This window comes from Esox lucius, chromosome 18 (genome assembly GCF_011004845.1).
Source record: "Esox lucius isolate fEsoLuc1 chromosome 18, fEsoLuc1.pri, whole genome shotgun sequence".
Lineage (NCBI taxonomy): Eukaryota > Metazoa > Chordata > Actinopteri > Esociformes > Esocidae > Esox > Esox lucius.
Window position 1 is genome coordinate 1,039,732 of NC_047586.1, and position 27,916 is coordinate 1,067,647.

At 41.7% G+C, this 27,916-nt stretch overlaps 1 protein-coding gene across 2 annotated transcripts; it reads right to left on the minus strand.

Annotated features, from left to right (window-relative positions):
• Positions 1–1,268: 1,268 nt before the first annotated feature.
• LOC105018026 (RP1 like 1) lies at positions 1,269–26,597 on the minus strand. 2 transcript variants are annotated; one of them, XM_034287937.1, is made up of 5 exons: positions 26,388–26,597; positions 22,750–23,403; positions 16,114–16,285; positions 4,505–15,358; positions 1,269–4,423 (listed from the first exon to the last, which is right to left on the minus strand). In XM_034287937.1, exons 2-5 carry the CDS (start codon positions 23,263–23,265, stop codon positions 2,550–2,552), a joined length of 13,416 nt encoding a protein of 4,471 aa, XP_034143828.1. In that variant the 5' UTR covers positions 23,266–23,403; positions 26,388–26,597; the 3' UTR covers positions 1,269–2,549. The 2 variants fall into 2 exon arrangements, with proteins under 2 accessions (XP_034143828.1, XP_034143827.1); XM_034287936.1 differs by having other exon boundaries at positions 1,269–15,358; positions 26,388–26,596.
• Positions 26,598–27,916: the final 1,319 nt, after the last annotated feature.

Here is a 27,916-nt window from a genome sequence, read left to right on the forward strand (position 1 = left end):
TGCCTGTATCAGTGACAAACATAACAAATAACACCAACATGTAGAACAAACATGTCACTGCGTCACCTGGAATCAGTCCTCACCAATACTTTATTCACGGAACTTCAATCTGCAGTGTCTGAGAATGAGGCCCAGATGTTTCCCAGAGCAATATGACAGTTGAACAGCTAAGAATGGGGCAGTGGGTTTTTAATGTCAAACATCTAATCTAATAGAGCAGGTCTTTCAACCTTCCACCACAGGAAAGGTTGACCAGAGACCGGACTCACTGACCACTGGATAAATGTTTTCTCAGCTGTTTTTCGTCCCTCCACCTCAGCGCCATGGGTCGATTTGAGTGTGAGTGCATGTTTGTGCTCCATGGCTCTTGGTCGATCAGAGTGACACCAATTATTTCCATCACATCCCCTCAGGTAGGGACCAATGGGATTGCTCAGCGAGAGGCACATCCATCAGCTTTGCCCAATGGGGCACCTTGCCTGTGGCTCACTACAGGCCTAGAAGGAAGTCTCAACGGATGAAAAGCTTTCCACACTCATCCACCAACCTGCAGTGAATGGATGGGCAAGCTATTAACTACAACTGAGTCCTGTAAGAGGACACTGGTCATTAACACTGAGAATGAATATGTCACATTTAAAGAGTGACTGCAGTTTTCGCAGACACAGATGAGGCCTAGTTCTGGAATAAAAATATCTAGAAATTGCAGTACATTTATACAGTAAAAGTGAATAAAGGTGAACAGTAAATACACTATAAGCCTGTTGATGAAAGATTAGCCCTCTGTTGGCAATGATTATATTAGTTTGTATTGAATATTGTATTTTATTGAATTGTTCATCTTAATGACTAAATGTTTTACAGTCAGTTCACATTCGTTCCTAATGAAGCAGCAAACACATTCGATTTATTTAGATGTTTTATTTGATTTGGCTTGTCACAACTTGGCCCGTCAATGTCTTTGCATTGCTGAAACTCTGTGCTGCATTGAGTTCGGTACTGCAGGATGCTGGCTTGACTTAGAGCTGCGCTGCACAGCTTTACATGCTATGAGTAATGTCTGTTGTAGAAGCTACTGATTGGCTTTGACCCCCATTTGACCACTCATCAGTCTATGATGACCAGAACCAGTGACATTATAACTACCAGCGGACTTCTAATGCGATGCGTCTACAAAGATTGATTGATGTGCTAGGTGGTGCTGTTAATAGGCTCCAGTTTTTCATCTTTAATGTTTCTCAGGACGCAATACTCATTGTGTCATGAATGGCAGTGATAGATTGAATGTTTTGTAGTGTGTTAATGTATTTATTTGTCCGGTGGGTTGCTGCCAGCTTTCTTCAAATACCGTCAGTAGGGGAAACATTTAAAAAGAAATGAATGCACAAAGAAAAAAAAAGGAACAATTATTTTTCTTAATTATCTTTTATTTTATCAATGACATCCATACATTCTGTAAATTGTGATTCCCCATCATCGTTTGAATATCTGAAATAATTTATTATATGTTTACTCACAGTTAACAGACCATTATAACAAGGATCGGAAGGAATCATTTTAAGTGGATCTCATTAGGCTAGATGAATAGTTAGATAAACTGGAATGTAGTTTTTGTGACATGGAATAAATAAAGGGAATTAAATAAAATGTTTTCCTGACAAGTGTGTTAGTGCTGTAGTTGATATACTGATATACTAAGCTATTAATAAATTGACAGTCAAAAAAGTATTATTCTAGAAAAAATAAATATTATTTCAAAAACATGATGATTATTCAAAGCCGAAGCGATCTGATTGAAATAAAAGTAATTGATTTAGCTCAATTGCTTATAGTCAAAAACACACACACATTCTAAGTCCTCTTTCATACATACTCACATACACTTGGAATATATAGCTTCCACCTTCCTGACAGTTGTTTAAAGTCAACACTGTCCACTAACAATGTACATATATCATCCTAAAATACTGACAAAATATGCATTAATTGTGCTTGGGATATTCTTTACATTCAAGTTTACATTCATGTTTTATACAGTATTGTACATTATATGTAACTACTGCTCCAATTGCAGTTCATTGTAGCTCCTCAGGGCTAAGGCTTATAGCTGAGTAGAATATACAAATGTTTATTTAAATAATTATTAACTATATGCATTATAGTTGGAGATCATTATTGCACTACCACAAACATAGGTTGTAAAAATTAACAATAAAAATGAATATTATTCCAGAAAGGTAAATATATATATATATTAAAGGTAAAGGTAAATATATATATAGTTTTCGTTATGTGACTATAACATTTAGTCAAGTAATTCATTACATTGCATAGTTCAAGTTTCAATTTGTACATACCTTTCCTGTGCCCTGGGATGTGCAATCACAGTAGAAATACTGAAATAAAGTGCTTTTATCATAATTTAATAAAGTGATTGATCGATATTAAGTTAAGGGATGGATCACTATTTATTACTTGATCTTTGACAAGTGGCAGTTTGATCTTTGATAAGTGGCAGTTTAAGTACTTGATCTTTGAAGTGTCAGTTCTCAGAAATCCAGATCAATGTTACTTTTTTTGGCCTTGCTGGACTTGGCAGATCTTGCAGGAGACTTCATCTTATTTGTGGAAATTATGTGTTGCTCAAGGACCTTCTTGGCTGCCTCTGTGACCTCTGACACTCTGCTCTCATCCTCTGTGTCTGTAGGGTACATCTGGTTGCTCCTCAAAGTCAGGTGGTGTCTCAATTCTATCTGTGGGTTCTTTTCACTTTTGGACTCTCTGTCTGATGCTTCATCCAGAACTTCGTCCAGTGAACCTGGTTGGGATTCTATGGAAGACTTGGTAGGCTGGCTATGTAGGCTCGCTTCACATGACCCAGAAAGTTCATGGCCATCTCGGTTGTGTTTAGCTTGATCTTTGCCTGTGATGTCTGCATTAGTCTTATCATCTGGGGCTTCCTCAGGAGTGGACTTATTTTCAACTTCCTCCACTTGCTCCTTCTCTTCCTCAAATTCCTCCTGCTCCTCCATAGCTTCAGTCTCCTCCAGCTCCTCCATAGCTTCAGTCTCCACCTGCTCCTCCATAGCTTCAGTCTCCTCCTGCTCCATCCCTTTCTCTTCTTTCTCCCCATTTTGCTGCTCCTCCTCGTCAGTGGCTTTGTTTACTGCTTGTTCGCCTTCCTGCTCCTCATCAACTTCCTTCTTCTGCTCCACATCTTCTTCCTTTAGCTCCTCAACTGGAGTCTCTTCAACTTCCTGCTCATCCTCAATCTCCCCCCCACCTTCCTCCTTTGTTTTTTCAACTTCTCCCTTGAACTCGTTAACAGGTGTCTCCTCAACAGGATTCTCACTGTCCTCATCATTGTTGACTTCTGTATCTGAATCTTCAACATCAGCATAGGCTCCATCTTCTGAGTACTCAGCTCTAGCCAAGGCATCGAATGAGGTCACTGGAGTTTCTTCAACAGTTTCTTCAACATTGTCTTTCCTGATAGCAGGCACCTTTGATTGTTCTCCCTCATCTGCTGACACTTCCAGCTCAGACTCATCCTCAGCTTCATCCCCTCCATCAGCCGAGTACCCAAAGTCCTCGCAGGGATCCTCTTCATTGGCTGTGTCAATGCCTTCCGTGGTTTCCGCTTCTTCTTTTTCAAACCCCTCAATGACATCATCAGCTTGGTCATGGCTTCCATTTGCAATGGCCCCTTCGTTTATTTTACTTGTCTCTGTTTCTTCTGTGACTCCCGCATCTGCAATGTCTTGATCTGTTGTTTCCCCATCCACGTTTGACTCATCTGCTGTCTCTTTTTCCTCATCTATTTGAGGCTCCTTAGCTCCCTTTGTTTGTAATTCTTTGTCCTCTGCTTTGGCAGTCCCTTGTTTGGCTAATGTTTCAGCTACTGCTAACACTTTTTCTGCATTTTCAGTTTCCTCATCTCCCGTTTCATCTCCAGCTGTCTGTTCTTCTCTTTCAGCTGTTTCATCTACACTCTCCTCATCTTCTCTTGCCATTTTATCATCAGCTGGTGCAGACTCATCACTGGTTGTTTCAACATCAGCTGATTCATTGGCAGTTGTTTCATTTTTGGCAGACTCATCTTCTGCCGTCTCTGCTTTAACATTTTCCTCCTCTCTGCCACTTTCATTTTCAGCTGATTCTTCTTCTCCTGGACTTTCATCTTCTGCTGTCTCTGCTTTAGCATTCTCCTCCTCTCTGCCGCTTTCATTTTCAGCTGACTCGTCTTCTCCTGGAGTTTCATCTTCTGCCGTCTCTGCTTTAGCATTCTCCTCCTCTCTGCCGCTTTCATTTTCAGCTGACTCTTCTTCTCCTGGACTTTCATCTTCTGCCGTCTCTGCTTTAGCATTCTCCTCCTCTCTGCCGCTTTCATTTTCAGCTGACTCTTCTTCTCCTGGACTTTCATCTTCTGCCGTCTCTGCTTTAGCATTCCCCTCCTCTCTGCCGCTTTCATTTTCAGCTGACTCTTCTTCTCCTGGACTTTCATCTTCTGCCGTCTCTGCTTTAGCATTCTTCTCTCCAGCTTTGTCTTGATCTGCTTCCTCTTCTTCAGCAATCTCTTCACATTGTTCTATGCCTTTGCCATTCTCAAATGTTTCAGTTGTTCCTTCTGCTTCTTCAAAATCTTCTGAATCAGCTGTTTCTGCAGCCTCCTCTGCTCCTGCAATATTGTCTCCAGTTGTTTCAGATTCACCATCCTCTTCCCCTGGTGTCACAACAACAGTGTCTGACTCTATTGCCTCAGCTTCAGCTTTCTCCACTTCCTCTTCAACTGCCTCTACTCCAGAGGTCTCCTCATCAGCCATTTCAGCTTCTGCATCATCCTCTGCTATTGTCTCTGCTTCTTCTGCAGTAGTCTCTGCCTCAGCTTCCTCCTCTCCTGATTCAGCCTCAGCTGCCTCAGCCTCAGCTGCCTCTACTCCTGTTTCAGATTCACCATCCTCTTCCCCTGGTGTCACAACAACAGTATCTGACTCTACTGCCTCAGCTTCAGCATTCTCCACTTCCTCTTCAACTGCCTCTACTCCAGAGGTCTCCTCATCAGTCATTTCAGCTTCTGCATCATCCTCTGCTATTGTCTCTGCTTCTTCTGCAGTAGTCTCTGCCTCAGCTTCCTCCTCTCCTGATTCCTCTTCAACTGCCTCAGCTTCAGCAGTCTCCTCTTCACCTTCTGTATCAGCCTCAACACTTACCACTCCAATAGTATCATCTTCTCTGGCAGTTTCATCTTCAGCAGAATCTGCTTTGGAACTTTCTAATTCTGCTGTTTCATTACCTTCAGTTTCAGCTTCAACACTCTCCTCTTCTTCTGGAGATTCTGCTTCAGTGCTTTCCTTGCCATTGGTCTCCTCTGCCTCTATATCTGCATTATCTTCTGCAGTCTCCTCTTTCTTGTCACCAGCAGTATGGTCTTCTCTGGCAACTTCTGCATCATCAAACTCCTTGACCCCTACTACTTTGTCAGCTTTAGGTTTCTCAGCATCAGCAACTTCTTCCTCTACTGCTTCGTCTTCAGCTGTCTCTTCTGCAGCTGATGTGTCAATTTCAGCTTCCTCTTCTCCTGTAGTATATTTTTCAGCTGTCTCTGCTTCAGCTGACTCTTCTTCTCCTGCAGTTTCACCTCTAGCTTCATGCTCCTCTGACATTTCAAAATCAGCTGCCTCAAAAGATCTGTCTACTTCCGATTCATCCTCTGCTGTTTCTGCTTCCGCTGTTTCTGCTTCTTCTATTTCAGCTTCGGAAGTCTCCTCTTCTGCTACCTTTACTTCAGAAGTATCTTCATCGCCTGCTTCATCCTCAGCTGTCTCTGCAGTTTCAACGTCAGTTGTCTCAGCTTCAATTGTCACCTTTTCTCCAGCTGTTGATCTTGCTGTATTCAAAATATCTGCTTCATATTTTTCTTCTTCTGTGGCTTCATCTTCTTTTCCCTCTTTATCTGCCACTACCTTAGCTGTTTCCTTTCCAGTAATTTCATCTTCAGCTGTTGTTTCAGCATCCTCAGTAGGGTCTACAGTTTCTTCTTCAGAATCTTCCTCTGCTGCTGTGTTATCATCAGCTGAATCCCCTATTTCTGCAGTTTCCTTAGCTTTTTCTGCTTCAGCTTTATTTGTTTTAGCTTCCTCCTCTTCAACTACTTTATTAAAAGCTGCCTTGTGAACTAATGCTTCCTCTGCTTCAGCAGTTTGTTCCACTGTCTCAGCTTCTGCTATTTCTGATTCAGCTTCCTCCTCTCCTTCTGCTTCATCTTTAGCTGTCTCTTGTACTTCTTTCTTAACTTCTGCAATGTCAGCTCCATTACCCATTTCATCATCGAGTTCTTTCAATTTTGAAGATCCCTTAACCACCTTCTTAGCCCCATTGATAACATTTTCCACTAGATTCTTTGCTGCTTTGGCTTCATCAAGACCTTTGGTGTCATTTATATCATCGGTTTTTTGTATGTTTGGAGGAATCTCCTTTTCTAGCTGATGAACTGACTTCAGATCACAACCATGTAAAACACCAGTTTTTACTACTCTGGCTTCATGAATAGTTTCAGTGCCACCTGTCTTTGGGGAAGGGTCCCTTTTCAACTGAAGAATTGACTTCAAATCAAAAGCCACCATAACTGGAGCAGTATGCAAGACTTCTGCAGGAAGCAGTGGGCCCAATTCCAATTTCTTTTTTACACATGTTTCACAAGGGCAATACTCATCATCACTCCGTTGATCACTGAAAGAAGTGCCTGTAGCATCATTGCTTTTATCATCTTGGTTATCAATAGATTGATTGCGCATTACCCTTAATCTCCTCCGCTTTGTTTCTGTTTGTGCGGTCGATTCTCGTGACAAGGCTTCTTTGGGCGGTCGAGGTCTTCCAGCCCGACCATGGATCTTCCGCAGTTCCCTGTCAATGCTTAATTTTATCCTATTTTGCACATCATCTTTTAGTTCAGCTATCATGGCATCGAGCTGTTCATTGTTGTCCAAGTTCCAGCGTACCTTGAACTCAGCCATGGCATCAACGTAATGTGTCATAAACTGCTTCTCTAGTTTGTTCAGTAAATGTAAGACCCAAATAGGATCAGGATCAAGGGATACCTTTTTCGTTAGTTGTGGTCTTTGGACAGAAGGAGGAGAGCCAGAGCTTGTGTCCTCTCGAGGGTCTGAGCTCTTGTTGGAAGATGGGGGTGTCTCTGGAATCTCTCTTGGACTTTCATTTCGAATAGTATCATCTGAAGCTGGGACATCTTCGTCTTTTTGTTTCTCTTCCTCCACTGCTATTCCTCCTCTTCCTTGTCCCCCTTCTTCTGTGGTCCATTGGAACTGACCTGCAACACTAAGAGTGGCTGGATCAGACATCGGGACTGGGCATTCTTGCTGCTCTGTGGTTTCGTCAAATTCTTTAACCTTTACCAATGCTCCTCCCTCTACATTCGGTGCCTGAGCCACACCCCCTGAACTCTTGCCTGAGCCTGTTGAGCCACTGCTGACATCCACCCCAGAGGAAGACCTTGCTTTGGTGTCACCATCCACAGAGTGTTGATCGCAGCGGGTTTGCTCTTGCTTTTGATTCTTTGCAGGGTCACACAACCAGAGTGACTGCAGAATGTTCATTAGCTCCCTGTACCTCGCTTCCTTGTTGTCTGCTTCATTAGGATCAAAATCTATCAACTGCAACTTTGCGAGGCAATCCAGGAGACCTCTGGCCGACGTGCTCAGTTTACGCCCATACACTGGGGAAACCTCAGGTAAGCTGTTACATCTGTCAAGCTTAGGACTCAACAGAACTTTCATCACCTGCACCGAGGAGTGAAAGCTCTTTGATGCGTCATCGTGTGGAATGGTGCAGGGGTTAGTTTCCTCTGGTGGCTTCTGTGGTGGTGTCTCTGGTGGCGTCTCAGTAGTGTGGTTTGACACTGTGTTTTCAGTCTCTTCCTTTCTGGTCTGAGTCTCACACTCAGGACTGCTATCAATGTTCTTGGTCCGTTTTTCCATTTGTGACATTTCTTCTGGTGAATGTCCTCTGTCACTAAATTCATCTCCAATGGTGTACATTGCACTGTCCGACGGTATTTTCTTAAGCCACTCATTCACAACCTCTGTGGGAGAGGAGTTGGGTAGATTGGAGGGAACCAGCTCAGTGACATCTCCTTCCAGAAGCTGTCGGGAAGAGCTGCGTGATGATGTGACTTTCCTGTGTTTACACTTTCCACTTTTATCACTTTTGTTGTCATTGACGTTCCTGTCTGTGGCTTGCAAAGGGCTGTTTTCATTGCCTGAGATGTTAGCCTTCTCCTTCAATTGATTTGCTGCATGTGACTTATTACTGTCACTTGAGCCACCAAGTAAAATTACAGGTTTTTTGATTTGTCTTGGAGTTGGTGGGCCATCTGGTGGAGGAGTGAGTCGACTCTCTGATGCAGTAGAGTTAGGCCTAGGAGTGTCTATTTTAATGGGAGTCTTCTTTGATCTGTTGGTCTTCAACGAAATATCACTTTCTTTATCGCTTATTGCATCATCCAAATTGTTTTTGTCCTTCTGTCCTTTCACCTGCAGGTGGGAAGATACATTGGACATATTGCTTCTCGGTCGTTCAGTGACTTCAGCTGTTATGCTATCTTTTGGTTTGGATTTACAGTACATGCATTTGGATTTGTCTGATGCATCGGTCCTACCTGATCTTGCAGACTTAGTGGATACAGGGCTTGGTGCTTTCTCAAGATGTTCTGCTACTTGCTTTGCAGCAGGAACTTCAGTAATGTTGGACTTCTTGGATCTTGCAGATACATTGCTGGTTGCCTTTTCCTCTGCTTCATGGTCAGGATCAATAACTGAAACTTTAGATTTTTTTGATCTTGCAGATATATTTGATTTGGCAGACATAGAGCTCAGTGCTCTTTCTTCAGTTTGCTCATTTTCTTCTGCTGCCTTCTCTTCAGGAGGAGCTTCCCCTGACAAGTGTTCTTGTTCGGACGCTTCTTTAGCTGAGTACTTTGACTTAGTTGACTTCTTGGATCCTGCAGAGATATTTGACTTAGGTGATATAGAACTAGGTGCTTTCACAGTTTCCTCATTTTCCTCTTCACCATTTTCTTCTGACATCACACTGGGTGCTCTCTCTTTCATCTTCTCTTCAGCAGGAGAACTCTTGCCTTGGTCTACAGGTCCAGCAGTTTTTTCAATTGCTACTTCTGAGACATTGGATTTCCTAGACCTTGTTGAAGTATTTGATTTAACTGATATGGTGCTGTTTGTCCTCTCTTCATTTTCTTCTTCCTCTTTTGCATTTTCCTCAGCTGGAACTTCAGTTTCTCCAACCGTATAATCAGAATTTTCTTCTGCCTCAACTTCTTCAGCTGTTTCCTCAGAAGGAGCTTTAGAAGCTTTAGATTTCTTTGATTTTGCAGAGACATTAGACTTTACTGACATAGCACTGAGAGCTCGTTCTTCTGATTCATCCTCAAGTTCAGCAGGAACAAAGGACTTAGCTGACAGAGCACTGGTTGATCTCTGTTCTGTATGATTTTCTTCTTCAGCAGTTACTTCACATACATTTGACTGTCTGGACCCTGCAGATATATTAGACTTAGCTGACCTCATTGATATAGGGCTCAGTGCTCTTCCCTCTCTTTCCACTGCAATATTTTCACTGCTTTCTTCAGAAGAAACTTCAGGAGCTTTAGATTTTCTACATTTTGCATTAGACGTGGCTGACATAACACCAGTTGCTCTTTCCTCAGTTTGATTTTCATCTGTTGTGGGATCAACTGACATGTCATATTTCTTGTTTTTTGCTGAAATATTGTACTTAGCAGACATAGCGCTGGATGATCTCTCAGGTTCTTCAATGCAAAGTTCTGAAAACTTGGACTTCTTTGATCTTGGAGAGATATTTGATTTGGCACACAAAGCGCTTGGTGCTCTCTCAGAAATTTCTCCAAATTCCTCATCTCCATTATCCACAGAATGAACTTTCAAAGCATTAGACTTTACTGATTTTGCAGAAATGTTAGACTTTCTGGATCTTGCTGAAACATTGGACTTAGTAGATGTACCAGACATAGCGCTTTTAGCCCTTTCCTCCATTCTATCCTCTGTTTGAGCAGTTTCCTCTACCTCCTTGTCTTCAACAACGACATCTGAAGCTTTAGATTTTTTTGATCTTGTAGAAATGTTGGACTTAGCTGACATAGCGCTGGGGGTCCTCTCCTCCATTTCCTCTGATTTGTCTCCTTCACCGTCCTCATCAGGAATTTCAGATGTTTTGGATGTCTTGGATCTAACAGAATCATTGGACATAGCCGACATAGCACTGGGAGTTCTCTTTTCAGCTGGAGTGTTATCATCAGGAGACCTTTCCCCTTCAGTTTCATCAGTTTCTTCATCTGGAACCTCCGACTTATCTGACACAGTAATATATGTTTCCTCTACTTCCCCCTCTGCATTGTCCTCATCTGAAACACCAGAAACCTTAGAGTTTGTTGATCTCACTGAAGCATTGGACTTGGCTGACTTTGCAGACATAGCACTTGGGGCTCTCTGAGGTTCTTCAACACAAAGTTCAGAAATGTTTGACTTCTTTGATCTTGTCGAAAAATTTGACTTAACTGATATAGTTGACATGGCACTAGGTACTCTCTCTTCAACTTCCAAGTCCTTTATTAAGTCTTTATTTTCCACAGGAGAAATGTCAGCAGCTTTAGACTTCACTGATCTTACAGAAACTTTGGACCTAGCAGAGATAACACTGATTGGCCTCTCCTCATTGTCTTTTTTTTCATTGGTCTCTTCTATATTTTCTTCAGCCAGTACTTCTTTAACAGTTTCCTCTGCATGAGTATTAGAACTTTGGGAATTTGTGGATCTTCTTGAAACACTGGACATAGCTGATGTACCAGACATAGCGCTTATAGCCCTTTCCTCTGTTTCATCCTCTGTTTGAGCACTTTCTTCTACTTCCTTTTCCTCAGCAGGGACATCTAAATCTTTAGATTTTTTTGATCTTTCAGAAATGTTGGACTTAGTTAAGATAGAACTGGGGGTTCTCACCTCCATTTCCCCTCCTTTGTCTCCTTCATTTTCCTCAGCAGGAACTTCAGATGCATTGCATTTCCTGGATCTCACAGAAGCATTGGACATAGCAGACATAGCACTTGGGGTTCTCTCATCATCTAGAGTGTTATCATCGGCTGAAGCTATTTCCCCTTCAGGTTGAGCAGTTTCTTCAGCAGGAACTTCAGACTTCTCAGACACAGTACTAAATGCTCTTGCCTCAGTTTCCTCTACATCCTCCTCTGCATTTTCCTCAGCTGAAACACCAGAAGATTTCAATTTTATAGATCTTGCAGAAACATTGGACTTAGCAGACATAGAGCTTGAAGTTCTCTGAGGTTCTTCAACACAAAATTCAGAAATGTTTGACTTCTTTGATCTTGTCGAAAAATGTGACTTAACTGAGATAGTTGACATGGCACTAGATGCTCTGTCTTCAACTTCTTCCAAGTCCTTGTCTTCATTTTCCACAGGAGAAATGTCAGCAGCTTTAGACTTTGCTGACTGTCCAGAAACATTGGACTTCGCACTGATTGTTCTCTCCTCACTGTTTTTGTTTTCATTGGTCTCTACTGTACTTTTTTCATCCAGAACATCTTTAGTAGTTTCTTCAGCAGAAGCTACAGATATCTTGGATTTTGTTGATCTGACAGAGATATTGGACATAGCTGACATAGCACTTGGAGCTCGATCTTCTTTTTCTTCCTCAGGCTCAGTGGTTTTATCAGCCACCATCACAGACTTGGCAGACATGGCGCTAGTTGACCTCTCTTCAGTTTCTCCTGCTTCTTTTTCTGAATTTATTTTAGCTGGAGCTGATTTCTTATGTATTTTGCATCTTGCCGAAACAGCAGACCTACCAGACAATGCACTGGGTGCTCTCTCTTCAATTTGTTCTTCAGGACAAAGTGGAGAAACCTTGGACCTCTTTGATTTTGTAGAAATATTAGACTTAGCTGACTTAGTAGACAGAGTACTTGGTGGTCTCCCTCCGGCACCTTCCATCTCCTTGTTTCCATTTCCCTCAGGAGGAATTGGAGAAGCTTTAGATTTGTTTGATCTTACAGAAATATTTGATTTACTTGATCTTGCAGAAACATTGGACTTATCAGACATAGCACTCAATGCTCTGTCTTCGGTGTCAAATTTAACTTCTGTTTGTACTTCTTCTGCATTTTCTCCAGCATTAACTTCAGTATTGTCAACTGTAGCTTCAATGGTTTCATCAGCAGAAACTTCAGATTCTTCTAAATCAACTTTTGGGGTTTCTTCTACCATAATGTCAGTTTGTTGTTTCGTGGCTTCTGTAGCTGGATCTTCAGTTGTTTCTAGATCTGGAGCATAATTTCTTTTTTCCTCAACTTCTGCAGGTTCTTCATCGGGAGCATCCATTTTTTCATTCTCAGCTTTTGCTATTTCTTCAGTCAGAATGGCAGGTTGATGTTCTTCAGCATCTGTGGACATTTTAGCTAGACATTCAGATTCTTCTATTTCCGCTTCATAGTTTTCCTCAGTTCCCACTTCAATTTCTTCCTCAGCAGCTTCAGATTTCCTTGATTTAACTGAAGCATTTGATTTAGCAGACATAGAACTAACTGCTCTCTTTTCAGTTCCATTCTCCTTTTCATCAGAAACATTGTATTTTTTGTTTCTTGCAGAACAATTATATTTAGAAGACATAGCACTGGACGATCTCTCAGTTTCTTCAATGCAAAGCCGAGAAGCTTTGGTTTTCTTTAATCTTTCAGACCCATTAGACTTAGGTGAGTTGGCAGACGTGGTGCTAGGTGCTCTTACTTCAATTTCCTCTACGATATCTTCTGCATTGTCTTCAATAGGAACATCAGATGCTTTTGATTTAGCAGACATAGCACTGGTTGATCTCTCAGGTTCATCAACACAAAGTATATCAACATTAGACTTATTTGATATTCCAGAAATATTGGACTCGACTGACTTAGTAGACATAGCACTGAGTGCTCTATCTTCCATTTTTTCTAAAGTTTCTTCTAAATTCCCTTTAGCAGCAGCTTTGTTTCTTTCATCTCCAGGTGTGTCCTCTGCTGGCACTTTTGAAGTTTTTGATTTCCTTGATGTGTTTGATTTGACAGAGAAAGGGGTTTGTGCTCTCACTTCGGTTTGTTCTACTTCTGCATTGTCTGCAGCAGGAATAACTTTGGATTTCTTGCATCTTGCAGAAATAGCAGACTTACCAGACAATGCACTCACTCCTCTAAGTTCTTCTCCAGGGCATAGTTCAGAAGTCTTGGACTTATTTGAATTTGCAGAAACATCCGACTTAGTTGACTTAGCAGACATAGCACTTGGTGCTCTTTCTTCAGTTTCGCCTGGATTGTCTGCATTTTCTTCAGTAAGAACTTCTGCACCAGGATCATCAGAAATGTCATATTTCTTATGTCTCTCCGACATATTGTACTTGGTAGACATAGCACTGTAGGCCCTCTCAGTTTCATCCATGCAAAGTTCAGAAACCTCAGACTTGTTTGATATTGTAGACACATTGGACGTAGCAGACATAGCACTAGGTGATCTCTCCTCAGCATCATTCAATTCATCTTCAGCATTTACTTCAGCAGGAACAACAGAAATGTTGGTGATCCTTGAGGCATTAGATTTAACAGACAAAGCACTTGATGCTCTTACATAATCTTCTTTTGGTGTAAGGTTTTCTTCAGCTGCCACTTCTGACATTTTAGACTTTGCTCTTGATGAGGCATTTGATTTAACTGACATGGCACTTGAGGGTCTTTTGTCTGTCTCATGTTCTTGCACTTCCAATTCTAGAGCTAAAACATTGGACGATCTTGACTTTGCTGAGGCATTAGATTTGACTGACATGGCACTTGATGATCTCTCTCCCTTTTGCTCTTGAACTCTTGAAACCCCAACTTTGGACGTCCTGGACCTGGTAGAGACATTTGATTTGGCAGACAGTGAGCTCAAGGCCCTCTCCTCTGTTTCTATGTCTTTGGGTGTTGTATCCTCTGAAGGGTTTGCTTCTTGTCCATCCTCTTCTACTGTAGCTTCAGCAATACCGCCATCAGCTTCGGTTGCATCCACTGCTTCATCAGCAGCTTTGCATTCAGACTTGCTTGATGCTTGGTCATCTGGTCCATCTGCTGGTTTCGAAGACAAAGCCTTGACTGACTTCTTGGACTTGTTGGAGCCCACAGGGGACGCCCTACTACTCTGAGGTCTGGGGGATAGATGTTGCATAGGTGTTGTTTCTGCACACAAAACAGCACTTCTGGTGGACTCTTCCTCCTCTGCATTACTATTCTGTGAACATATGCAGGCTCTTGAAGCACTTGGTGGAAGGTCATCATCTTCATCGTCCTGATCTTCCCTGAGCGACGCAAGGATCTGAGAGGAAAGACTAACAGTCGACGCAGGCCGCTCCTCTTCATCTGCATCCATGACCTTGACACTGATCTCGCTCTGAGACTCCTTGGAGGGAACTGAGGATGTGCTATCAGCCAGAGCTTCGTCGTTGTCTGATGACTGGTTTGGGTCAATGCTCGCGCTCTTGCCCATGGTGGAGGCTTCATTTTTACACTTGGTGGACGATGTTGAGCACACCTCGCTCCTGCTGCAGCCACGGCTAATTGTGCAGTACTCCACCGTGGTGTCGCCACCTCCTTCAACCTGGAAGCAAGACGTTTTTTCCACCACATGCTCTGTGATCTCCTCACTAGACATGGTCTCCACTGAACCCTTTTTTTGGATAATGACACGTGAGGAGGCGCTGGAGCTGGAGGTCGTTACATGTTGGACAGTCCCCTGTCCCCCGGAAATACGGGTCTTCCAGATATCATACTCCTGGCAGTGGCCACAGCACTGCTGACAGTGAGGGTCCTCTAGATGTTTCTGATGCAGCTTGGTGATGTATGCATCGTCAGCCTCGCCAGATGAGAGGGACTCACGCTCTGAGCTTTCTAGGCTGCTCTGCTGAACATAGCATTTGTCCTGGTATCCTTGGCTTTCGTTGGCCATTCCCACTGACTTCTTTATTTGTGTGGACCAGTGTAATGTCTCATCATTCAGGAGTCTGAAACGCACCTTCATTTCCATTGATAGGCTGCCATCTTTGTTGACTAGTACCCTTTTTTCAATGTCGTCCTCCTTCAGTCCTTCACTTGAATGAGGGAATGGGTCCACTTGTGCTGGTGATGTAGATTTGATCGGTGGGAGTGATTTGTCTGATGATATGGAGTGCCTGGTTGATCGATTGCTGGATCCAGATCTTGGATGAATTACACTTGGTTTTGTTTCAAGTCCCAAGCTGCCTGTGGAAAAGGATAGAAGAAATTAAACAATCCATTCGGCTTTTAAAGAAAACTAAGCATAAAGGCATTTAAACTTGGCCCGGTTTATGTAATTACATTTCAATATGACTAAATGTGTTTTTGAAGATTGAAAAATATATTAATATCCATGCTGGACATTATTTTTCAAAACAAGTAATTTTCCTTTAAGGAATGGTTTGGCCTCCTTAGTAAGCATTATAACAGCTATCCAAGGTTTTCTGTTTGTTTAACTGTTTGTCAGTTTCAAACACGTACATTTTAGCAATCATTACACAAATCCAAAGTAAGTCAAACATTTGTACATAATGCACAAATAAAATGAATTAACATTAAAGATCCAATATCGGACTACTTTGATTAACAAAATAATTAATTAAACCTCCCACTGTGGTCTGGATATGTATAAAGTTGTTTATATGTGGATATAAGTAGAACCACTTTCATAATGTAACACAGTTAGCCATGATATTTCCAATTTAAAGGTAATGGTTTTTATAACATAGGACATAAATCATCACCTGAGATCGTGCAAAGTTCTCGGGGTACCCTTTTCGGCATGAAATCACTACATTAACAGCCAGTGGCCAAAATCCTGTCACGTTTTTAACATTGGATTTTTATCCCTAATGCTGAAATGGTAAGTGGTTGAAAGGTTCTCTTTTAAACAGTAGCTTTAAAATAGATAGTATAAAGTAAGTTAAATGTTTTTGTTGTATGCATCCAATCCATCTTACTCTCTTGTCCTTTACTGGCCACGCTGGAGCGCCCAAGCGACTTTGAACTCAGACGTGGAAGTCGGTCGTCGGTGTTCTTCCGGAAGTTCTCCAGCAGGACAGGGTGGGAGGGCTCACGACCCACACAGATCAACACACTGGGGCACTGAAGAAGACCTTGAACACTGTCGATCTGAATCATATGGGAGCAGGTTGAGAGAAGGGTGAAAAACAGTACAGCATAATGTTATGTTGAGTGCGTGAAATAACTATGTTTATCAGAAGAACAAATTCAGTACAATCTTTATTGTTGTGATGGTGAAGCATTTTGAAATGCATTACCATAACATACAGATACTCTATGAATGTAAGTACTTTCAAATAAAAACTTAAACTTACTATACTGTAAAATCCTGGTAATTGTTTGATTTCAAATACAAACTTTTCGAGTATATAACCAAAATAATAAATACTAATGGCTTCATATCCCAATACTTACAGAGGATTTTATGTATAACCCTGTCAACAAAAATGTTGGGACGCTGTGTAAAATGAAAATAAAAACAGAATGCAAAGATGCTTTTAAAGAAACAGGAAATATATCAAAATGTTGAAACAAACATTTTATTATTTATTGAAAAATAGATGCTCACTTTGAATTTGATGCCAGCAACACGTTTCAAAAAAGCTGGGATAGGGGCAACAAAACACTGGAATAGTTGTGTAATGCTAAAGAAAAAACTGGTGGAACATCTAAAACTAATTAGGTCAATTGGCAAAAGGTCAGTAAAATGATTGGGTATGAAAAGAGCATCCCAGAGAGGATGGGTCTGTCAGACGTGGGGATGAGGAGGGGTTCACCACTCTGTAAGTATAGTGCAACAATTAAACATAAAATTGCAAAGAGTTTAGGAATCTCATAATCAATGGTAATATCATTAAAATATTCAGAGAATCTGGAGAAATCTCTGTACGCACAGCCAAAAACCAATATTGAATGGCTGTGATCTTTGGGCCCTCGGGAGGCACTATATTAAAGACAGATAAATCACTGCATGGCCTCAGAAACACTTCAGAAAACCAATGCCTGTGTACACAGTGTGTCAATGCATCCACAAATCAAGCTAAAACCCATTCAAAGATGTAACCCCAAAGAATATATATAAAAAACATCCAGAAACGCTGCTACATTCTTTGGGTCCAAACTCATTGACGATGGACTGTTTTGTCCTGTGGTCAGACAAATCAAAATTTGAATGTATTTTTAGGAATAATGGACGCTCCGGACTAAAGAGGAGAGGGACCATCTGACTTGTAATCAGCGCACAGTTCAAAAGCCAGCATCCGTGATGGTATGGGGGTGTATTAATGAAAATGGCATGGGTGACTTGCACATCTGTGAAAGCACCATTAATGCTGAACAATATATATAGGTTTTGGAGCAACATATGCTGCCATCCAGACAACATATTTTTAATGGAAGGCCTTGCTTATTTCAGCAAGATAATGCCAAACTACATTATGTAGGTATTACAACAGCATGGCTCCATAGTAAAATAGTCTGGGTGCTAAACTGGCCTGCCTACAGTCCAAAAAGAAAAAGTCTTAATTTCAACATTTGGTATGTTGGTCATGGGGTTGTAGATTGTACGTTGTCTAGGTGGTTCAGTGGTCATATCTAGCTAATTACCCAATATATTTTGTATTTATCCTTTATTAGAGATTAAAAAGCTCCTTTTCAAGATGGACCTGGCCAAAAATAGCAGCACAAGTTATAGTAAATAAAATAACAAAATAAACATAAATTACCATTGTTCCAATTAAGATCAAGATTCAAAACATTTACAGCAACCCATTTCGATATCTATCATGGTTTTGATTTTGGTCATAAAATCAATCATAGTCACTAAACAATTTAGTTTTAAAATCTTTTGTAGCTCATTCCAGGGGGAAGGTGCACAGCACTACTACTTTAGTTCTAAGAACCGTCAACAAAATACAGTTATGAGATCACAAGCAATATTTCTCATTAGTCTGTTGGACAATTTAAGAGCATAAATAGACTATGAGCTTTCCAAGAATGTCTTTGTAAATATTGGATAGTTTATGTAGAGCTAGTGATGGCCAGCCCACTCTCGCATATAGGGTACAGTGATGGGTGACATATTTAGAGTTTGTAACAAATCTCAAAGCCCCACAGTATACAGTGTCAAGCATACATAATGGGGACATAAAGTTAAAATCTGACTTGAAGACAGTGTTAAAGGACAGTGTTAAAACCTGATTTGAAGACAAAGTGTTAAAGGACAGTGTTAAGCCTGACTTGAAGACAAAGTGTTAAAGCACAGTGTTTAGCCTGACCTGAATAATACAACGTGTTAAAGGACAGTGTTAAAAGCTGATTTGAAGACAAAGTGTTAAAGGACAGTGTTAAGCCTGACTTGAAGACTAATTGTTAAAGGACAGTGTTAAGCCTGACCTGAATAATACAAAGTGTTAAAGGACAATGTTAAAACCTGACTTGAAGACAAAGTGTTAAAGGACAGTGTTAAAACCTGACTTGAAGACAAAGTGTTAAAGGACAGTGTTAAGCCTGACTTGTGATAAACAGAAATTAAGTACATGTAACACCGGATGTGGATTGAAGCCATGAGCAACACAAAGATGTTAATGAGTTCAGGAAACATAAACATCTGTCATTTAAATTTTCCCACACAGACATTGAGAGCAAGTAAGAATCCGTAGTCTCCCAGCCCCTGTTTCTGTAGAATGTTGAAGGGTGGGGTTTTAGAAATGTAACCACTAAGACATTCATGGACATGGATGCAAGGACTGACTGGTTTAAATGTACATCCTTTAGAAATTGTGTAAGAAAACAGAATTGCCAGGTACTACTTGGGTTCAACAGTTAAACTTAGCCAATGAGACATTTTTAAGGTATATGCAGAAATATATACATTTAAATGTTTAAAATTTATGTTGCAATTCCAGATGGCTCCTTCAAGGCATATTATTAAAACAGAGGACTTCCATGAGAAGAAGTCAAATATAGCAAATAATGCTATTATGCTAACACTAACACTGTATTTTAGGCGGAGCACTAAAGTGCTCTGAACAACTAGAAAAGCATTTTTTACCTCAAATTATATGAAATATCCAAAAGAAATAGCAACTTTAAACTATGTTTCTGTCCTGCTACATAACCGTAAAGATACAGTATCTGTTACATATTGAACTGAGGTAAGCCACTTCAGTGAAGCCCTGATGAAGGCAGTGAGGCCGATATAATGGGTTAGTAAAAGACAAGTTCAACAAGCAAGTAAGGCCTGCCTGTGTTTCTTACTCCCATACACCTTTAACCTTAGAAGTGCCAGTGCTTTTCCTATTTTTAACCAGTGACACAGGCGTGTTAGTGATGCAACCAGACCCCAGCCTGCCGCATGGCGGTGTGAAGGAGGCTCAGCCTGGCTGACTACTAACCAGATTATCCACCTAACCAAAGATAATCTCCTGGTCCTAGGTATCAAAACCTGAGGTGATCATGTATTCTGTTCCCTCAAAATCCATTTAAATCCAGAAATTTTGGTTGTAGAATTTTAGAGCTCCTGCATGTCCTCTACTGATTTTGAGAATCTCGATCTTTTTTGGAGGGAAAATTTACCAGATTTTTTGGCAACTCTAGACTAGAGAGTGTCCCAGGAATTGTTCAGCTGCCATGGGAGTCGGCAAATTGGGGAAAAGCAGGAAGGAACTACAAGAGAAAAGAGAACACAGGGGTGTGGGGGTCATTTGGCCGCAAACTGGGAAGAAATAAGTAAAAGTGTGAGGAATTACTCGGATTCATCCAATAAGAATAGTTTGTTTTCGTTCTCTGTTGCAAGACTCAGCAGTGTGTGGAGTTTGCTGGATGAGGGGAAAGCCTCACCAGACAGAGGTGGTGTCCCAAAAAGCATCCTATTACCACACAGTGCACTGCTTCAGACAACATCATCATGTGTCCTGGTCAAAAGCAGTGCATTGTGTAGAGTATAGGGCATAATTTGGGAATCAGACACGTTCACTGTAATCCATTACAGATAGCATAATAACTTATTGATTAATACACACCCTGTATGCACAACTGTTTGTGAAGCACTGAGTTCAGCTGGAAATCTCCATATTACCCACTCATTGGATTTCAACTAAAGTAATTGCTTAATTTGCAATTTACAAATCTCTCACCAAAATGTATCTCTGGTGTTATCTAATTTTCCTGAGTTTACACCATTCTTAATTTGTTGAGTTTGCTAAATGACTCTGATTACCTGTTACTGTGATTTCTACATTTGTTACCTGAACAATGTACAACATCTTAACACAAAAAAGACATCTAATATGACATTATTGTCATGCTTTGTGGATTCTAGTGAGAGTCAACATTATGATAGCCGTCTTATAGCCTATCCTGGTGTGTTGTTATTTAGGAAAGTAATCAAGACATTCCCCCTTATATATTTAGACTGTATGGATGTTTTAGCCATCCTGAGTAGCTATTAATCTTGGTCAAAACTGAGCTATTTTGAAAGACTAGAAGCAGGCCAGTGTTGAGATACACAGGCTGTTTGATCCAGGATTCTTTCAGAAACCATCCTCCAAAGCAGCTGCTATTAATTATCTTCACCTGGGCTTCGTGTGACCGAGGACTGAGCCATTTATCTGTTTCAACTGCCAGTGGAGTTTTTACAGTTGAAAAATGCACTATAAGCAAAAACTGAATGTTGAATAGAAAAAAAATATGATTACATTCACAGCAATCTTACATGATATAAAAATACAAATTTATTTGTTATTTGAATGAAAAAAAAGATGCCAATGTTGAAGAAATTATATAAGGCTAATCAAGGGAAATATTATATTAAAATTAATTTTTTTACATTACCAACAAGACTTTTAACTTTGAAATGGATCATGTCACTATCCTACTGCTGAGGCCTTTCTACCCTTTGATTTCAGTGGTACTGGTTCTAAGGAATAGTAAATTTCAGCACCACTAAGAGATCCTAAAGAAAAGTAGCAAAGACCAGAGCTGGTTATTTAGAGAGTGAAGAGAGATGTACATGTTCCTAAAGAGAAAGAATAAGAGAGATGTACAAGGGCAGTGGAGGGAGAAGAGAGTTGCTCAATGCCAGTGGAGAGAGAAGATAGTTGTACAAGAGGAGCGCTAGGAGAGGAGGGCAAAGAGAGGAGTGCCAGGAAAGGAGGGACAGGACAGGCAGGAGAGGAGCACTAGGAGAGGAGGGCCAGGAGAGGAGTGCCAGGAAAGGAGGGCCAGGAGTGGAGGACCAGGAGTGTAGGGCAAAGAGAGGAGGGCTGGGAGAGGGGGGCAAGGAGTGGAGGGCCAGGAGAGGAGGGCAAAGAGAGGAGTGCCAGGTGAGGAGGGCCAGGAAAAGAGGACCATGAGAGGAGAGCTAGGAGAGGAGAAAGTAGGCCAGAAGAGGAGGTGTAAGAAAGGAGTGGAGGACCATGAAAGGAGTGCCAGGAGAGGGAAGAGGAGGGCCAGAAGAGCAGGGTTAGGAGAGGAGGGCCAAGAGAGGAGAGAGGAGGGCCAGAAGAGCAGGGTTAGGAGAGGAGGGCCAGGGAGGACAGGAAAGCCATCAGAGTGCTGTTCCAACAGAAAGGAAATGCCTGGACTGGCTTTAAACTTTGGCTCTCAAAAAGAAATGTCATTGCTGCTAAATTTTTTACTTGTGCTTTAATAAGGCATTAACATATCATACAAGTCATACATTTTTTTATTTCCTAGTGGTGTTATCCTCCTGGCTATCCTCCAGTGTTGAGGCTGAACATTATCAGCAGTAGATTTTCTCTTTACAGCGGTAGCCTTAAAATAATCGTTGTGGTGAGCGTATTGTAATCAATGCATTTGGGTTCCAAACATGAAAATAGAATGTCAGCATAAAATCAGGGTTTATTTTGAGTGGCACTTGGTAATGATACGGTAATGATAATTTCTGCCACTAGAGGCCTCTCTTTCACTCTCATCTTTCCAGTCCTCTCAGGTCACTGGAAAAATACCAAAGAAAACCTCTCAAGTTTTCATAGTGTCCCCGAGCTTTGTCTTGGTCTATACCTATTACTTCTGGCGATAACTGCAGAAACATTCACAGGGCATTCATTTTAGATCTTGGTTACTATGTCTTTTGATACATTTCTCCATGTGATATTCAGCCCTGTTAATAAAATATGACTAGACAGTCAGTGGTCTTTGGTCAGTGGGGTCTGGTCAGTTGGGTCTGGTCAGTGGAATCTGGTCATTGGTCTCTGGTCAGTGGAATGAGGTCAGTGAGATCTGGCCAGTGGAATGTGGTCAGTGGTCTCTGGTCAGTGGAATGTGGTCGGTGGGGTCTGGTCAGTGGTCAGTGGAATGTGGTCAGTGGTTTTTGGTCAGTGGGGTCTGGTCAGTTGAATGTGGTCAGTGGTCTCTGGTCATTGGAATGTGGTCAGTGGGGTCTGGTTGATGGAATTTGGTCATTGGGGTCTGGTCAGTGGTCTCTGGTCAGTGGAATGTGGTCAGTGGGATCTGGTCAGTGGTCACTGGTCAGTGGAATGTGGTCAGTGGTTTGTGGTCAGTGGGGTCGTGTGTGTGGGGTATCTGCAGCAAGCAGTCCCTGGCCTCACCTTGCGTCCCTCCAGGGTGTAGAGCTTCCTGATGTGGTACTGCATGAAGTCTGACAGCTCGTCCAAAAAAAAACCCAGGCTGCGGAGGGTCTTGCGATGAAGAACAATCGTCCTCCGAACAGAGGGGTCGCTGTTCTTCACCAGCACCACCTTCTTGTTATGCCGGTTGAGGAGGTGGCGGTGGTGGTGATGGTGGTGGTGGCCAGGGGTGTCATCAGGGACCTCCTGAAACCGGACCGGCCGGCGGTGACCAGGCTGCTGGGGCAGCTGATGGTGAAGCGGAGGGATGTACCAGGCTGAGGCTTCTCTCTGGGCCTCCTGTCTGGCCTCTGTGGCCTGGGCGCATAGGTGGCATCCCCGTCCCTCCAGGGCCTCCTGATGGGAGCCAACCCCACCATGCGAGGATCGGCCGGGTGGGGGGGCAGGGGCAGATGTCAGCCCAAAAGGATGCAAAGGATGGCTGCCGTCGTCCAAGATTGCGTCAAAGCACTGGAAGACGCGCTTGTGGTAAGACATCTTTGTTCACTTCTGACTTTCTGTCAGATGACTGTTACTTCTTTGTTGCTACCCTGCCTTTCGGCTGTCTTAGCCAAGGAAAGCAAGTAGGCAGGTGATGGTTATGCTGCTTGGTGTGCTCCTCCCACTCACCTGGCACTGGAAGAAGGAGAAGAAGGTCAGTAAGGTCTGACAACATTATGGACAGAAACCTTACCAAAAAGAAGTTGAAAATTAGCATTATTTGGTTTAAAAGTTGTTGAAAATACATCCTTTTGATTGAAAATTATTTCAAAAGATATGTTAACAGGATTATGTGATAACATAGGACTAAATCCAGGCTATACAAACTTAAACAGGCCTTTAGATTGTCTTGAAGCAGTGAGATTCACTGTCATGTGTACAGAATAACTGCTGTTCCAAGACACAACATAACACATACAGCCTTGTATAGAGGGACAAATAGCTCCTTCACAGGACACAGAGCTGAAGGTAAAGGGTTGCATGATGCTATATTGTAAATTCTGAAAACTATAGATTCCCTGGAATACATTGATACTACAAAACAAATCAAGAAGAAATCAGAAAAAGTCCCTTCTATGAGACCTCAAACTTAAATGGTTGACCAGGATGTAAGGACTGTGATTGGAATTAACATGATGAAAACATTTTGGTGGGATCATTTGGTGTAAATATTGTTTCACAGAAGGCACATGTGTGGCAGTGTGAACCAATATTACGCAGGTGAGACATGGAGAGAAAGGGGTGGGGACAGGGCAGTAGAGGAATGCTTAATTTGACTTTAAATAAAGAGCTTAGGCCTAGCGAGCCCAGAGCATCACACCACAGAGAATGTGAACCTGTCCTTCAAATAAGTCCCTAACATCGATAATCAGCAAGCAACCGGTAACACTGATGACCATCATATAGGACACTGCATAACACAACTGGCACACATTGGTAACACTGCTGACCATCATATAAGACACTGCATACCACAACTGGCACACACTGGTAACACCACTGACCATCATATAGGACTAGGACACTGCATAACACAACTGGAACACACTGGTAACACCACTGACCATCATATAGGACTAGGACACTGCATAACACAACTGGAACACACTGGTAACACCACTGACCCCCATATAGGATAGTACAAATTCATTTTTGTTAGTGAAAATCTGGGTTAATGTGATATTCAATGAAAATAATTAAATCCTGATTATATGCCAAAAAAATCACCAATTGCCTTGAGGAGTAACTTCTAGAACTTAGAGAACATTGCAGGTTTAAACAGGTTCAAAGTTTAATGTATAATGATTCTAAACTGCAGAAGTAATGCAGTAGTGCAACCGCAACTATATACCAAAACAAACAGAAAACAAACCTTGTCCATTAGTCTGAAGGGGAATGGAGTGTTCATTAGGAGCTATAACCCTGTGAATTGTGCCAGGGTCACTGCAAGGGGCACCACCCTCTTTTTTCCTTAATTCTTTCTCACTATCCAGACAGTCGCTGCTCACATCTCCTGTGTGTCCATGATGAGGGAAGCTCCTGTCATTGAGACCGGAGTCACCTCCTTCACCTTCACCTAAAGCCCCCTCTCCACTGTAATCACTGACCTCATTACAAATGACTGTCACAAAATGGCTTTTCCTGATCTGATTAACAGTATCTCCACATTCACACCGTTAACAAATACTGACACAGGTTTCCTCAAACAATGGCACTTCCACATATCCGGTGAGTTCTGCTGCAGTGTTGTGTGGTAAGTTAATCCACAACTAGAGGTATGCTGGGTCTTGTAGTCCAAACACATTATATATAACGTACAACATTCAGAACGAACATATAACATTGTGAAAGATCATACAACATCCAGAGAGAACATGCAACATCCACAAAGAACATACTACATCCAGAAAGAAAAGACAATATCTAGAAAGAGCACACAACATCCAGAAAGAACATATAACATTGTGAAAGATCATACAACATCCAGAGAGAACATGCAACATCCAGAAAGAAAATATAACATCCAGAAAGAACATACAACATCCAGAAGGAAACCATAAAACATACCGAAAGAACATACAACATTCAATTTATATTTTAAAATGTTTGTCAATTAGCAGAGGCTCCTGTCCAGAGGGACTTACAACAAGTGCAAACATTCTAAAAGAGCTTTGTGCAACACAGTTCAGTAGTAAGTGCATTTTAATCAATGAATTAGTCATCGTCAAAGGTCAGTGCCGGAAAGAAATGCCAATAAACATAACACATGAAACGTTGCCTAAAGACAACAGACAGGAAGTGGAACTATTTTAAGTACTCTGTAAAACGGTGAGTTTTCAGGAATTTCTTAAGGTAGGTGGAGACTGCTATACTAGCCTCCAAGAAAAGCTGGTTCCCCATTGAGGCGCCAGGACAGTGAAGAGTTTTGACTGTGTGGATCAAAAACTGTCCCAGGGGGGGGGCAAGAGTCCAGAAGTGGTTGAACGAAGAGCCCAAGCAGGGATGGAGTGTTCATTAGATCTTGGTTTACAGAGCTACACAGCGCAGTATGACGCTTATTGTTGTATTCTTTATGGCTGTGTTGACCAGCAGAGATTATAGATGGTCAACATCAAAAGGAATCGGATGGGAACTCATTGCTTAACAGGTTTATAATTATAACGAGTGATCATTTCTAATTATTTCCCAGAGGTTGTTGCACAAATAAAATGCTTGTCCTTTTCAAATTGCTTTTTCTAAATGCATTCTTCTGATAGCAACAACAAGATACCTGTTTTTACTGGACTAATATCTGAATTTAAGCCCCTAATACAAGTCCTTTCACTCAATATTTGGTGACCACGGTTTGGCTGCAACTTGGGTAGTCTTAGACAGATTTATAGAACTAAGTGTTTGCACAAGGTGCAAACCAGCGTGCCTATCTTTGTTGAAGAATTTGCATACAAACAAGGTAGTTAACCTGCCTTTGTGTCACGTAGATGACCTATGAGTTTGCACACTCGACCTACAGATCCAGTGATTCTCTCTGTGAGAACATTTTGCTTTGTCATCAGTGTCTAATTCACTTTGGTAGAAAAAAAATGTTTTATTCCCTAAGCAATACAATTAACCACACTTACACTTTGAAGAATCATAATGCCGATTCCAAACCAAGTGCTTGAGAAGCTGAAAGAACTGAAGGCCGAATGATCATCCAGATCAGCCGAAGGCTTCAGCCATACAATCCCAAAAGTGCCACGCGACAGCAAATCCTCAGTCCGCACACTGCGAGTACCAAGCGCCCAGAGGATAGAAGGATGTGGTAGTGCTGAATCCCTACTCCTCCCTCTCTGGGAGGCCTCTCCTGACCGCGCCTCTTCTGGCCACTTCTCTCCTGAACGCGCCTCTTCTGGCTAATCTGGTCCTCGTGGGTTAGGAGCTAAGGATAGAACAGAAAGCTTCTCTAATCGCTAACCTCTCAGATTGTTACCAAATCTGCTGAGCCTTTGGGAAGACACATGACCAGAACTTTGCCAATGCATAAAGCCACGAGGGACACACTGTAGCACTGTAGCACGATTTCAACGGAACGCCCCAGGAGGCCAATGGAGGCCCATGACGAGGCATTTGAGGGGAGGCAAACCCTAGCTCACCCCTCCATGTGAGATCTATTCTCTGACCATGGAATGTTACTGACCATGCAACCCATTTAGTTGCCACTCTTCTCCAGAACAATCATTGACTGCATACATACAGTACCTCTGGTACTTTACAATTATATGTATTTTGTTATAAAGAGGCGGAGAAGGAATGAATGAGTCAATTGGAAGCTGGGGGTGAACAGGTGGCCATGATGAGAGATGGGTCTAATCGGACATTTAGCAGGGCCACCAAGGTTAACATTACTACTCATATGATCATCCATAGGATCATCCATATGATCATCCTGTTCAACATCCCATCCAAGGTCCCTTTCACTGCCCTTAGTTGCTTCATTCTCAATTTTTGTAACTTATTTTGAGGAAGCACTTTTTGCTGGGTGGGATGGAATCATCGTCCTGCTGAAAGGTGAATTCCTTCACAAGGTAACACTACCCATACCTCAAAACACACCATCCATACAGTTAAGTAAGGTGACGGCAGCATCATGCTGTGGGGAAAATTCTTATCAGCAGGGACTGAGCCCCTTGCAAAAAATGAAGAAAGAAAGATTGGACAGAGGAAAATACTTAGAAATACTGCAAGCTTGGGAGGAAATTATCCTTTAAGAAGGACAACAATCCCAAGCACAAAGCCAAAACAACATTGGAGTAGCTCGAGAACAAAACGTTTGGTGTCCTACCGCGGGCCAGTCAAAGTCCTGATTTCAATCCTACTGAGAATCTGTGACACCTTTTGAAAGTTGCAGTCTATCAACGTCATCCAACAAACCTGAAGAACCTGGAGCAAATATGCCAAGAAAAACATATTTCAGTTTTGTATTTTTCTTAATAAATATTTGCCAACATTAAACCAATGTCCCCAAACAACAATTGATTTTGAGTGTCAGTGTTTTAAAATAAAATATCAAACATATTTAAATATCATAGTACCTTTTGTAAATCAGTAAAATGGCACATATGGTTAAGGGTTTTGAATGCTTTTGCAGGGCACTTTGTACATATATATA